General features: G+C 34.4%; 1 protein-coding gene and 1 pseudogene across 1 annotated transcript; both read left to right on the forward strand.

Moving 5' to 3' along the window:
• The first annotated feature begins 244 nt into the window (after positions 1-244).
• On the forward strand, positions 245-1,636 carry LOC131076103 (cytochrome P450 94A1-like; annotated as a pseudogene).
• An 8,827-nt stretch (positions 1,637-10,463) lies between these two features.
• Positions 10,464-12,261, forward strand: LOC131076145 (cytochrome P450 94A2). The gene has a single exon (XM_058013208.2). The coding sequence runs from the start codon at positions 10,506-10,508 to the stop codon at positions 12,078-12,080; it is 1,575 nt and encodes a 524-aa protein (XP_057869191.2). The 5' UTR covers positions 10,464-10,505; the 3' UTR covers positions 12,081-12,261.
• Positions 12,262-13,800: the final 1,539 nt, after the last annotated feature.

The following is a 13,800-nucleotide window of genomic DNA, read 5'->3' on the forward strand; positions in this document are numbered from 1 at the left end:
CCATAATATATCAAACTCAGTCAGCATTAATGCATAACTATACATTACCGGTGAAAGTGGATATTTAATCGCATCGTACAAGAAAAATATGACTTATTGTGGGGCGCATGGCTATCCCCACGGATGAAAATTTATAGTTTTGGGTAATATGCATCACTCGAATTTACTCACTTTAATGACCGAGGACGCTATGACCCTTGCGGCTTATCCCATAGTAGGCTCAGCCTACGAGATCGCTACAAATCGCAATAGGTTTCTGTTATGGCTAACAGAAACACTCCAAAAAATGCCAACGAAAACCTTTGTGACCAAACGACCCGGTGGAACTATGGATGTCTGTACTGCAGATCCTGCAAACGTGGAGTATATGCTCATAACCAACTTCGAAAACTATCCGTAAGGAGAACGTTTCACCTTTCTTCTCCATGATTTCTTGGGTCGAGGCTTCTTCAATGCCGATGGAGAGCTGTGGAAGATGCAGAGGAAGACCGCCAGCTATGAGTTCAATACCAAGTCTCTCAGAAGCTTCGTGGTGGAGACTGTACAGTGGGAGATTCGGAACCGGTTGGTGCCAGTGCTGTCAAGCGCATCTAAAACAGGCAGGTCTTTAGATTTGCAAGATGTTTTGCAAAGGTTTGGATTTGACAATATCTGCAGGGTTGCTTTTGGGGTGGATCCCGCCTGCCTACTCCCCTCAATGCCCACTTCACCATTTGCAGAAGCTTTTCTCGATGCCACAGATCTTAGCGCCGGGAGGTTCATGTATGCTGTTCCCTTTCTCTGGAGAGTCAAGCGCATGCTTAACATCGGCTCTGAAAAGCGCCTACGCAGAGCACTCAAAGTAGTCGATGAATTTGCTTCGGAAGTGGTAAGTTCTAGAAGGAAGCAGATCTCAGTGGAACGCCTTGAAAGAAATGATCTGCTTTCAAGGTTCATAGCAGTTCTCATAGATAATTCAAATCGGTTCGACAAGGAGGTTTATTTCGAAGATGATAAAAAATTGAGTGGTACGATAGATACTTTTTTGAAGGAAACGGTGGTGAGCTATTTTTTGGCAGGCAGGGATAGTACTTCCGTTGCTCTAACATGGTTTTTCTGGCTGCTGACTTGTTACCCAAGGGTGGAGGAAAGCATTCACTCTGACATCTTACAGATCTTGGCTAAGAGATTGCAGCCCACAACAGCTGATGAAGAAGGGATTAGTTCATTTTTGAAGAATTGAAGGATATGCAATATCTGCATGCTGCTCTGTGCGAGTCAATGAGACTTTACCCTCCTGTGCCTGTGGATACTAAATATGTCTCCAGAGATGATGTTTTAACAGTAGTTATGCGATGGGCAGGATGGAAAATATTTGGGGTAGTGATTGTTTGCAGTTCAAGCCTGAGAGATGGTTAGAAAACGGGGAATTTGTGGGAGAAAACCCGTGTAAGTTTCCAGTATTTCATGCTGGGCCTCGAGTATGTCTGAGTAAAGAGATGGCATTCATACAGATGAAATCAGTGGGGGCTTCTATCATTCATGGATTCAGAATTAAGGTAGAAGATGGGATTAGGTGTCCCGACTATGTGCTTTCTCTGACAATGCGCATGACAGGAGGGTTACCTGTCACAGTAGCATGTCGCTGACGTACCTAGTCCAGTAGCATGTTGTATGTATTGGTTAATTTTTTTTAAGGACTGTGTACTCTAGACTTCTTAAGTTATGATTATGAGTAATTAATTGTAGAAAATTATAGGGCATAAAATGATATTTTCGATAAGTCTATCTTTAAATAATGACATATTATTGAATTATTTGTTAGATAAATAGTGTTAAATTTTTATTATTTTCATGTATATATTGATTATCAATTAATGTATAAACAATTAGGTTGGATGTATGGTTAAATAAGTGTTACATAGCGGCGACTAATTATTTTTATAACATTATAATAATGTTTTTTGTTTAGCAATGAAAAGATAATATAAATGTCATGTTGATTTCAAGTAATGATGTTTAACATATACAATAGACATCCAAATAGGAGTGGAAAATAAATAGGACTACTTTGTTTTGTTGATTCTATTATATTTAGCATAAAATAGTTTATGTAGTGATATGCTTTTACAACAAGAAGAAAAAGAAATGATCTTTTTACTTTTAAATTTACAATGTTAATAATTTAATAATTATCTTACAACATATTGTCAAACTTGTGAATATTATTTTATAGGAAAAATATAGTATATTTGAAATCATTTTAAATAATAAATAGTTTTTCAAATTTAGAAAAGATTTAGTTATAATGATAACAAGAAAGAGCGAGTAGATTAATTTTTTTCTTAATATTAAATTATATTTACACTTCAAATCTAATAAACCTAATAAACTAATATATATAGACTCTTTCATGAAAATGTTAAATAATATATTTAAATTATTGATTAATTACATAAAGATCATTATATATAGTGATACTAGAATTACCATTTCATGAATATGCTAAGTTAAAAGAACACAAGGAATTGAAACATGACAACTACTATCAAATGTATTCATTAAGAGGTTATTCCTTACTAAATGTGAAGAATATGGACTTGCATATGAAATAATTTATAATTGTTTAAAAAACAATTTTTATATGATAGGAATTTGAAACATTTAAAATAAATGTCAATTATAAATATATATTATATATTTATATGTATAAATGAAAACTAGATATTACAATCCAAGACATCTACCATTAAAACAAGAGTTGCAGAGTAGCAAAATTCCTACCCAAATAGTGGCATAACGCTTTTGTTTTTGTTTGACTGAGGTTTGGACTTGCCATGTAATCTCTATATTATTAAATGCAAAGCTCCAATCATCCAACTGAAAGTCTTCATGCCTTCATTATGCTCTCTTTGATGTGCTACTGTCTAGAAAAACAATGCCATCATGAAAATTATCTAGAATAGGAAGGAGGTGACAGATTAATTTGAATTATGAAAATTTTGAAATGTTGTATATGAATTTGATACCATTTTGTCAAACTCAAATGTTCTGATAGATTTTAGTAAAAAGTAATAAATCTAGGACTAATGACCCTATACTTGTTCTATTATTGAAAGAACACTGAAAGACAAAATCGAGTCTTGAATAAAAACAAGGAGAAAATTTTATAAATTCTTAAATGACTATATTTAAACACTGTATAAAGTATATGTTGGTTGCTCTTAACAGCTACAACCCAAAGTACCTCACTCTGCCTTTTTTCTTTTATCATTCCCACAAACATAAAAGAGACCTTAAAAGGCCCAAATGTTTTTCAAAAGCAACATAAGTAGAATTTTTCCACAGATCTACCCTTATCTTCTTCCAGTTGCACTCATCACATGAAGGTCTAGTCAAGGCAAAGATGAGCTGAGTTGTACATAACATAAAATAAAAGCTAAACATCTACAACAACACTAGCATGACAAAACACATACAAGTGAGCACATGTCTACATTACTAGCTTTTGTACAGGCATTGAGTTCCAAATCCAATTGATACAGATTCAACTACAAGCTAGGCGAGCTTGTGTAATATGACTGTTCAACTTAATGTTCTACACAAAAAATTGAAGTAATCATGAAAAACAATTCAATGGCTTTGGATTACAAAATGCTAGATGAAATACAATTGAACAAATACAACTCAACAACATTGAACTCATTTCCACATCAACCTTAGTCGGAAAGAAAACAAACTATATCATAAATGATATTGTATTTAGAATTGATATAAACCTAGAAAATCATAATTTTTTTGCCCAACACCAAAATCTTGAGATGGTATTCATGTCATTTCTAATAAATTCCAATATAACAATATTTAATTAGAGTCAAATTTTAATGCAAGGTAGTTTTCTGTCAAACCTAACCACCATAACATCTTGTAATGCATAAATACTACTTTTGGAAATTGTTTTAGTGGAACACTCAGATTCTTGACTCCAGTCATTGAGGGATCATCAAGAGCTTGATCACTCTGTAGAATGAAATGCAAATGTGCAAATGCTATATTACACAAATCTACTACTTATAGACAATTAGGTTTTCTGCTAATGCCCAATGTCTCACAAATCCAAAAGATCCCATATGAATGCATGCCAATTATGAAGTGCAAATTAGATGATGTAGATATTGATACAATCTATGCCAGTGTTGGTCTTCGTACCATCCTACAGGTAATAAATACTCATTAGTAATGGGTTAAGTTTGATATAGTGTATTTGCAGAAAGAGAGCATTTTGGATTAGAAAACAATGTTAAATTTTCTAAACAATTTTAAAATAATTCTTAAGTTTTTAATTGAAACATATGGAATTGACATCTCATAAATTAATGCAACCTAAGGATATCAATCATCCATTGCAACATTGGCAAATGAATATGTTATGCTACAATCCTGATAAGAGAGTTGTACACTTGGATTTTATCACTTTGTTGCAAAAAAAAAAGAAAAAAATATTTTAAAGTGTAAGTATGTGATCTAGATTTATTATAGAAAAATGAGTGATTTCAGAAATGAGAAACATATTACAAAAAGAAAAACAAACATAAATAGCTAGATATAGAAAAAAGATGCAGAAGTACCTGGATTTGAAAATACGAGAAGCAATTGCCAAGCACGAGTGTTAGGAACTTAATTTGAATATGTGTCTAAAACAACACAAGGAAATTCGATAAGAAAATCAGAATACAAAATGCATTACCATAGGGATCATAGAAGACAAGGAAAGGAGTCATGAACATGACAGATCACCACAAGAAAATAATGATATATAACAACACGTAAAAGGGACAGTCAAACTATGACTCTTAAAGAGTAAAGAGAAATGATCCAAGACTTATGAATGTTTTCATATGAGCAATCATGCTAATATTGAAATTCCAAAAGATAGCAAGAACACAATTAAGATAGTCTACTTATAAGGAGTAATGAGGCCACGAAATATAGAGATGAAGGGTATTTCTTTAAAACCATCGATGTAATGAAATCCCTAATGACAAGATGGGAATGACACAAGTTTGTAACAATCCTCATTGAAAGAATAGTCATAAAATGCAATGGCACTTCCAAACCATACAATATCAAGAGAGATCATCATAATCACAACTATGGTCATGCAAATAATAATCAATGTAGTCAACTCATGGTTCTATTTGGATCTTCTGGATCACAAGTAATTATAAAAAGAATTCATGATGGTGCAAGTTGATTCTTGAAAAGATAAGAGCCCTATATATATCATATAGTTGAGGAAATGGTAAAGAATATAGAAGGAGAATGCAACTTGCATTCTTTTAATATTATCAAAAAGATCAAATTGAAAACCAAAAGGGAGACTAACTGTTCACTGGAACTAGCTGCTTTAATATTTTACATTTGATTTTTTATTTTAATAAATTATATAATGATTCTTCTATATCAAAACATATTTAGATCCAACAGAATGCATGTATGGGTAGGAATGGGCGAGCTACTGGAAGCAGATGAGCTAGGGTTTCTGTGGGTGAAAGGAGGATGGGAGGGAACGGGTGAGCTGTTGGAAGCGGAGCTTGGGTTTTTGTGGGTGAAGACTCAGATGAAGAGGCTAAAGATGATGATGCAAATGGGCTGGGAGAAGGTCTTTTCTTTTCAGCCTGTGCTTGTTGTTTTTCCCTACGCAACGGTTTCGCTTTTGGTTGTAGTTTTCTGGAGATCTGAGCTGATTACGGTGGGGAAGGAGGTGATGTTTTCCTCTAGTTTTCCCCTGATATCCTTGGCAAGGGATGGGGACTATAAGATTTTTTTGGGTGTTGGAGGCAGGGCTATGTTTGGTTACAGGAAGGTGCAACGATTATGGTGGGTGCTCTTGGGTTTGGGAGTGAGCTATTTTCTTTGCAGCCTTGGAGATGGAAGCCCCAGTCTTTTGGGGTTGGGGTTTCCCAAATATGTGGTTGGTTTTCTATGGGTTTTTCTCTGCATACATTTTGTGGGGCTTCCACTCTTTTGGGTGGATTGGCTATTTTGGATGACATGTTGCTTTTGTTCATTGGCTTCTTTATGTTGACCCTCTATTCTTTCCTGGTTTATTTCTTGGTGAGGTTTTTTAATGCTCTTTTTGCCAATTCTCATGGATCTTTGTATGAGGTGTTTTTCTCTCCTATGGAGGTGGAGTGGTGGCTTGGGTTTTGGGCCGTGTTTGAGCTGTCTGGGCAGTCAAGCTACTATTTTTCTCGTTCTATTAAGGTGGCCCTTTCTCCTATTGAGGTGGAGAGTAGGTGTGGGAGATTTTCTCGGCTATTGCTATTCATGTTGTTGGTTGAGGGAGCCAGTCAAAACCCTCATGGTTTTCTTCGCAGACGGTTTTGGGTTTACAGTTTTCCCTCTGTTTCCCAGAATGGTTTGCTGGTTGTGGGAGCCTGTAAAAACCCTCTTGGCTAGATTATTCTTTCAGGGCAAGATTTTATTTTCTCGGCCTTAGCAGGTTATGGGAGCCTTGCAAAACCCACTTTCATGTCGGCCTATGTTTCTTCTTGTCCTATTGAGGTGGCCCTTTCTCCTATTGAGGTGGAGAATAGGTGTGAAGGAGCATACTGGTTGTTGCAGTTCGTACTACTGGCTGAGGGAGCTGGTCTCAACCCTCATGGTGGTCTTCATAGATGGTTCTGGGTTCATAGTTTTATCACTGTGTCCTAGAATGGTTTGCTGGTTGTGGGAGCCTGTAAAAACCCTCCTGGCCAGATTGTGCATACAGGTAATGTTGTTATTTTTTGGGCCTTAGAAGGTTTTGGGAGCCTTGTAAAACCCACTTTCAAGGTTGAGGGAGCCTGGAAAAACCCTCTATTTTTAATTTTATTTTTGGGACTGGCTAGTTGCTAGCAATTTTCAAGGGCCCAGTCTGGCCATTGTTTGTTTTTGGTTAGGTATTGGTTGTGTGGTCTTTTGTGGCCAGGAGCTTCTGTTACAGGTTATGGGAGCCTGGGAAAACCCTTATTCTAGTTGTGAGAGCCTTGATATAACCCTTGAGATAGTGAAAGGCTTTGGCCCCATCCTCTTTCAGCTAGATTTCATTGATACCTCTTTGCTGCTAGGCTGGTTTTAGGTTGTTGTTTATCTTTGATGTATCATTTGCAGTTGTCTGTTTTGGGTTTCAGATCCTGGTAAAATCCAAGAGTTTCAGGTCCCTTCAAAGCTTGTTGTATGTGGTTTCAGGTCCCCTCAAAACCTGTTTACCTAATCAAAAAAACATATTCAGATCCAACATCACACAAATGGAGAAGCATATTGTCTGGCACACAAATAGTAAAAGTAAGATAAAAAAGCATTTGTTTAGCTTGTGAAAATGTTTGCATACCTTAGAATATTGCAATGCATCCTTACAATTAAAATTAGAAAAGTGTCTTGAGACCCATAAAATGATATTATGCTTCAAAGCTAATATATAAGATACTCTAAGAATTTGATTTTTAGAATTATGGAGAAAATTGACCAAATGAATCTTGACCTTTTATTTGTGCTTGTATTCTTCCAAACTTTGAATTTCATTATCTGATTTAGTTGTGCCAGAGGAACTCTCTAGAATTTTCAAGAGTTGCCCTACATTGGCATCTTCATCCCATGAAAGGTTCTGTAAGCCTGCTTCCCTACCATATTTTAAATTAAATTGAAATTTGTTTGGAAATAGTATACTAGCCGATAAATGTGGCTACATGGTTAAAGAATTTATAGCAAAATCCATAGTGATTGACAAACAATACACAAGATTTTTCTTTTGGTGCAACTTTTCATAGTTTGGTTGCTTGTATATCCTCTAAAATCATCTATTTTATGTGGTGCATAGCAAAATCTAGGGTGAATCATCCCAATCCAAAATTACAAATTCAAAAATCCCTAAGAAAACAATATATCATCATAATATATGATTAATATATAGAAAGGCAATAGATTTATCTTGGATTTTTCATCATTTTATCAACGATTTACATCATTCTTGTAGGGTTTTAGTGTCATTTCAGAAATATTTGGTAGCCTAAGACAAAGGTGATCATTAATAGTACCCAAATTCAACAAATTTCAGCAAGGTTTTTTTCAAATATGTAGCAGAGCATTTGATTTCAATTAGAAGTGGCCCTACCATAAATCGACAATCCCCCCCACACCTTCCAATTAGAAGTGGCCCTACCCTTCACAAGGGTATAGACAAGGGAGCTATTAATGACTATCATTTGACTTCTAGTGTGATGTCCTACATAGCCTAATTAACCATAAAACTATAGATATATGTCTAACTATGCATGATGATCTCAACTAAACTATGCAAATTAGAACATAGTGAACTGTCTGGATGCAAATAGAGATAATTGTATCACTTCAAATGGCCCGAGTTTTATATTAATGACACCGATTAAGAAGTGTAGTCGAAAACACCTCTACTCGACTTCGATTATTTTAGTCATCCTATAGTTACAACTCAGTTAACTCAAAATCTATTTAAGAGTTGACATGGAACTTCTCATTATGTGCTCTCGTATTTTATGGAGTTTGGCTGCAACCACATGTTCACATGTCAAAATGGAAAAAAACAAGTTTGTTTAACAATGTCTCTTATCAAAAATAGCATAACTCTTAATTAATTAAGCAACATGCAATTGATATCACCCTTCACGTACTTGTGACTTGGTGTGCATTATTGTGACTTGAAAAGGTAGAAGACTACTTGTTTTAGCAAAACAACTTCTCTTATGCCATTAGTTTAACATGGTTTTGAAACTAGTCTTAAAACATTTTTTCAACTTTTTAAATGTCTAGAAAGACTCTTTTAGACCCAAATTGGTTTAAATAAGTGAGTTAATTGTTATGAATGAAACTCATATAAAGAACAACTTATTAGTTGCCTTAGAAAAAGACCAAAAAATAAACTTGCTTTATTATTCACAATGCACTTAAAAATAAACCTCATAGCATTTATACTTTCATATGTGTATATAATTACTCAAATGTATACATATGGGCATAGTAATACTAATATGATTCTCTAGACTGTAAACTACCATTCTCATTCCAAATATTTTCCTAAATAGATGGAAGCCATATTTTCCTTTCTCTTCTTGTGTTTATGGTTTGGTATATTCTATTATGTTCTCTAAAAGCAAAAAGTGCAAATAGGTCTATTTAAATGGTTAATTATTTGGCTAAATTTGTCTCATATTATTGAATGTTAAAATTAGTCAATCTCATGCCTATCAAGGACTAATGCATATGTTTTGATGATCTTCATTGATGTCAAGAAAATAATATATACATGAGTAATAGTTATCAAGAGTAACAATTACGTAGCAAATAAAAGAACTTTTACATGAAAAACTGTATAACAATGTAACCAATGTTACTTAGTTATGCAAACATTACCCTCTATTACATTATTCCTATAAAAGAACCATCGAGACCTATAAAAAAAAAACCTTCCCAAGGTCCCCCCCTTAAGGCCTACACAACAAAATTGTTGATTACGTAAAACAAATGTATATTTTTTAGAAGATATGGTGAAATGCTCCCTACACTGTTGCTTGGGTTCATCTTGACTCCACCTCCCCTCGATGTTGTTAGTATGCATGCACTTATTTGATCAGGTGTGATTGTGAAATCTATGGAGTTCATGGTTCTCATTCCTATTGCCCCTTAGATTTCCATGGATTCTACTACTTGTGGAAGATGGTCCTAGCCTCTCCATTTGCCATCTCCCAAGCAACACACTGATTGGCTATACATTGACAAATTTCCTCATCTACAAATCGCCAATTCCCCAATCTATACTTGACAATGTTTTTGAGTAGAATGATAATGACACTAATGCTCTCACTAGATGTGAGTCGATTGATGATGGTGCCGCTAGTGATATTTGGGGGAAGCAACATGATTGCTATCCTCCTCTCCCATTCAACGTAGCTTTATTTCCTTAGTTTTTTTCTATAAACTTGACCATTGATATTTAATACTTTTGTTAGGCTTTGTCAATATACCATCTTCCGTTGTACTCTTAATTATGAATATTTAAATATTTCCCTATTATTAATATAAAATTTAATTAAACAAAATATTCAATAAAAAAATTATCCTTCACTATTCTTATTCTAATTTTATTATAAAATTTAAATTAAATTTTATTTTATAAAACCATTTCTTATAATCCACTTAAATAATTGATAAATACTTATTAATTCTTTTAAAGTTCCCACCATAATCTATCAAACTCAGTCAGCATTAATGCATTACTACACATTAGCGGTGAAAGTAGATATTTAATCGCATCGTACAAGACAGATATGACTTATTGTGTGGCGCATGGCTATCCCCACGGATGAAAATTTATAGTTTTAGGTAAAATGCATCACTCAAATTTACTCACTTTAATGACCGAGGACGCTATATAGTTGAGATGTATCAAATAATCACACAGAGAATCTCTAGACTGTAAACCGTCATTGCGATTCCAAACATTCTGAGGAATGGATGGCAGCCAGCCTTTTTTTGCTCTTGTTGTGTTTATAGTTTGCTATTTTCTTCTGTCTTCTCTGAAAGGGAAAACTGCGAACAGGTCCTACAAGGGTCCTGCTATTTATCCCATAGTAGGCTCAGCCTACGAGATCGCTACAAATCGCAATAGGTTTCTGGAATGGCTAACAGAAACACTCCAAAAAATGCCAACGAAAACCTTTGTGACCAAACGACCCGGTGGAACTATGGATGTCTGTACTGCAGATCCTGCAAACGTGGAGTATATGCTCATAACCAACTTCGAAAACTATCCGAAAGGAGAACGTTTCACCTTTCTTCTCCATGATTTCTTGGGTCGAGGCTTCTTCAATGCCGATGGAGAGCTGTGGAAGATGCAGAGGAAGACCGCCAGCTATGAGTTCAATACCAAGTCTCTCAGAAGCTTCGTGGTGGAGACTGTGCAGTGGGAGATTCGGAACCGGTTGGTGCCAGTGCTGTCAAGCGCATCTAAAACAGGCAGGTCTTTAGATTTGCAAGATGTTTTGCAAAGGTTTGGATTTGACAATATCTGCAGGGTTGCTTTTGGGGTGGATACCGCCTGCCTACTCCCCTCAATGCCCACTTCACCATTTGCCGAAGCTTTTCACGATGCCACAGATCTTAGCGCCGGGAGGTTCATGTATGCTGTTCCCTTTCTCTGGAGAGTCAAGCGCATGCTTAACATCGGCTCTGAAAAGCGCCTACGCAGAGCACTCAAAGTAGTCGATGAATTTGCTTCGGAAGTGGTAAGTTCTAGAAGGAAGCAGATCTCAGTGGAATGCCTTGAAAGAAATGATCTGCTTTCAAGGTTCATAGCAGTTCTCATAGATAATTCAAATCGGTTCGACAAGGAGGTTTATTTCGAAGATGATAAAAAATTGAGTGGTACGATAGATACTTTTTTGAAGGAAATGGTGGTGAGCTTTTTTTTGGCAGGCAGGGATAGTACTTCCGTTGCTCTAACATGGTTTTTCTGGCTGCTGACTTGTTACCCAAGGGTGGAGGAAAGCATTCACTCTGAAATCTTACAGATCTTGGCTAAGAGATTGCAGCCCACAACAGCTGATGAAGAAGGGATTAGTTTCAGTTTTGAAGAATTTAAGGATATGCAATATCTGCATGCTGCTCTGTGCGAGTCAATGAGACTTTACCCTCCTGTGCCTGTGGATACTAAATATGTCTCCAGAGATGATGTTTTACCAGATGGGACTTGTGTGAAGAAAGGATGGAATTTGAGTTACAGTAGTTATGCGATGGGCAGGATGGAAAATATTTGGGGTAGTGATTGTTTGCAGTTCAAGCCTGAGAGATGGTTAGAAAACGGGGAATTTGTGGGAGAAAACCCGTGTAAGTTTCCAGTATTTCATGCTGGGCCTCGAGTATGTCTGGGTAAAGAGATGGCATTCATACAGATGAAATCAGTGGTGGCTTCTATCATGCATGGATTCAGAATTAAGGTAGCAGATGGGATTAGGTGTCCCGACTATGTGCTTTCTCTGACAATGCGCATGAGAGGAGGGCTACCTGTTACAGTAGCATGTCGCTGACGTACCTAGTCCAGTCTGTTATTAAGAAATGTTTAGTGAAGGTACCAACTAGTAGGTTGGATGTACTGGTTAATTTTTTTGAAGGACTGTGTACTCTAGACTTCTTAAGTTATGATTATGAGTAATTAATTGTAGAAAATTATAGGGCATAAAATGATATTTTCGATAAGTCTTATCTTTAAATAATGACATATTATTGAATTATTTGTTAGATAAATAGTGTTAAATTTTTATTATTTTCATGTATATATTGATTATCAATTAATGTATAAATAATTAGGTTGGATGTATGGTTAAATAAGTGTTACATAGCGGTGACTAATTATGTTTATAACATTATAATAATGTTTTTTGTTTAGCAATGAAAAGATAATATAAATGTCAAGTTGATTTTAAGTAATGAGGTTTAACATATACAATAGACATCCAAATAGGAGTGGAAAATAAATAGGACTACTTTGTTTTGTTGATTCTATTATATTTAGCATAAAATAGTTTATGTAGTGATATGCTTTTACAACAAGAAGAAAAAGAAATGATCTTTTTACTTTTAAATTTACAATGTTAATAATTTAATAATTATCTTACAACATATTGTCAAACTTGTGAATATTATATTATAGGAAAAATATAGTATATTTGAAATCATTTTAAATAATAAATAGTTTTTCAAATTTAGAAAAGATTTAGTTATAATGATAACAAGAAAGAGCAAGTAGATTAAATTTTTTCTTAATATTAAATTATATTTACACTTCAAATCTAATAAACCTAATAAACTAATATATATAGACTCTTTCATGAAAATGTTAAATAATATATTTAAATTATTGATTAATTACATAAAGATCATTATATATAGTGATACTAGAATTACCATTTCATGAATATGCTAAGTTAAAAGAACACAAGGAATTGAAACATGACAACTACTATCAAATGTATTCATTAAGAGGTTATTCCTTACTAAATGTGAAGAATATGGACTTGCATATGAAATAATTTATAATTGTTTAAAAAACAATTTTTATATGATAGGAATTTGAAACATTTAAAATAAATGTCAATTATAAATATATATTATATATTTATATGTATAAATGAAAACTAGATATTACAATCCAAGACATCTACCATTAAAACAAGAGTTGTAGAGTAGCAAAATTCCTACCCAAATAGTGGCATAATGCTTTTGTTTTTGTTTGATTGAGGTTTGGACTTGCCATGTAATCTCTATATTATTAAATGCAAAGCTCCAATCATCCAACTGAAAGTCTTCATGCCTTCATTATGCTCTCTTTGATGTGCTACTGTCTAGAAAAACAATGCCATCATGAAAATTATCTAGAATAGGAAGGAGGTGACAGATTAATTTGAATTATGAAAATTTTGAAATGTTGTATATGAATTTGATACCATTTTGTCAAACTCAAATGTTCTGATAGATTTTAGTAAAAAGTAATAAATCTAGGACTAATGACCCTATACTTGTTCTATTATTGAAAGAACACTGAAAGACAAAATCGAGTCTTGACTAAAAACAAGGAGAAAATTTTATAAATTCTTAAATGACTATATTTAAACACTGTATAAAGTATATGTTGGTTGCTATTAACAGTTATAGCCCAAACTACATCCCTCTGCCTTTTTTCTTTTATCATTCCCACAAACATAAAAGAGACCTTAAAAGGCCCAAATGTTTTTCAAAAGCAACATAAGT

This window comes from Cryptomeria japonica, chromosome 10, assembly GCF_030272615.1.
Source record: "Cryptomeria japonica chromosome 10, Sugi_1.0, whole genome shotgun sequence".
Classification (NCBI taxonomy): Eukaryota; Viridiplantae; Streptophyta; class Pinopsida; order Cupressales; family Cupressaceae; genus Cryptomeria; species Cryptomeria japonica.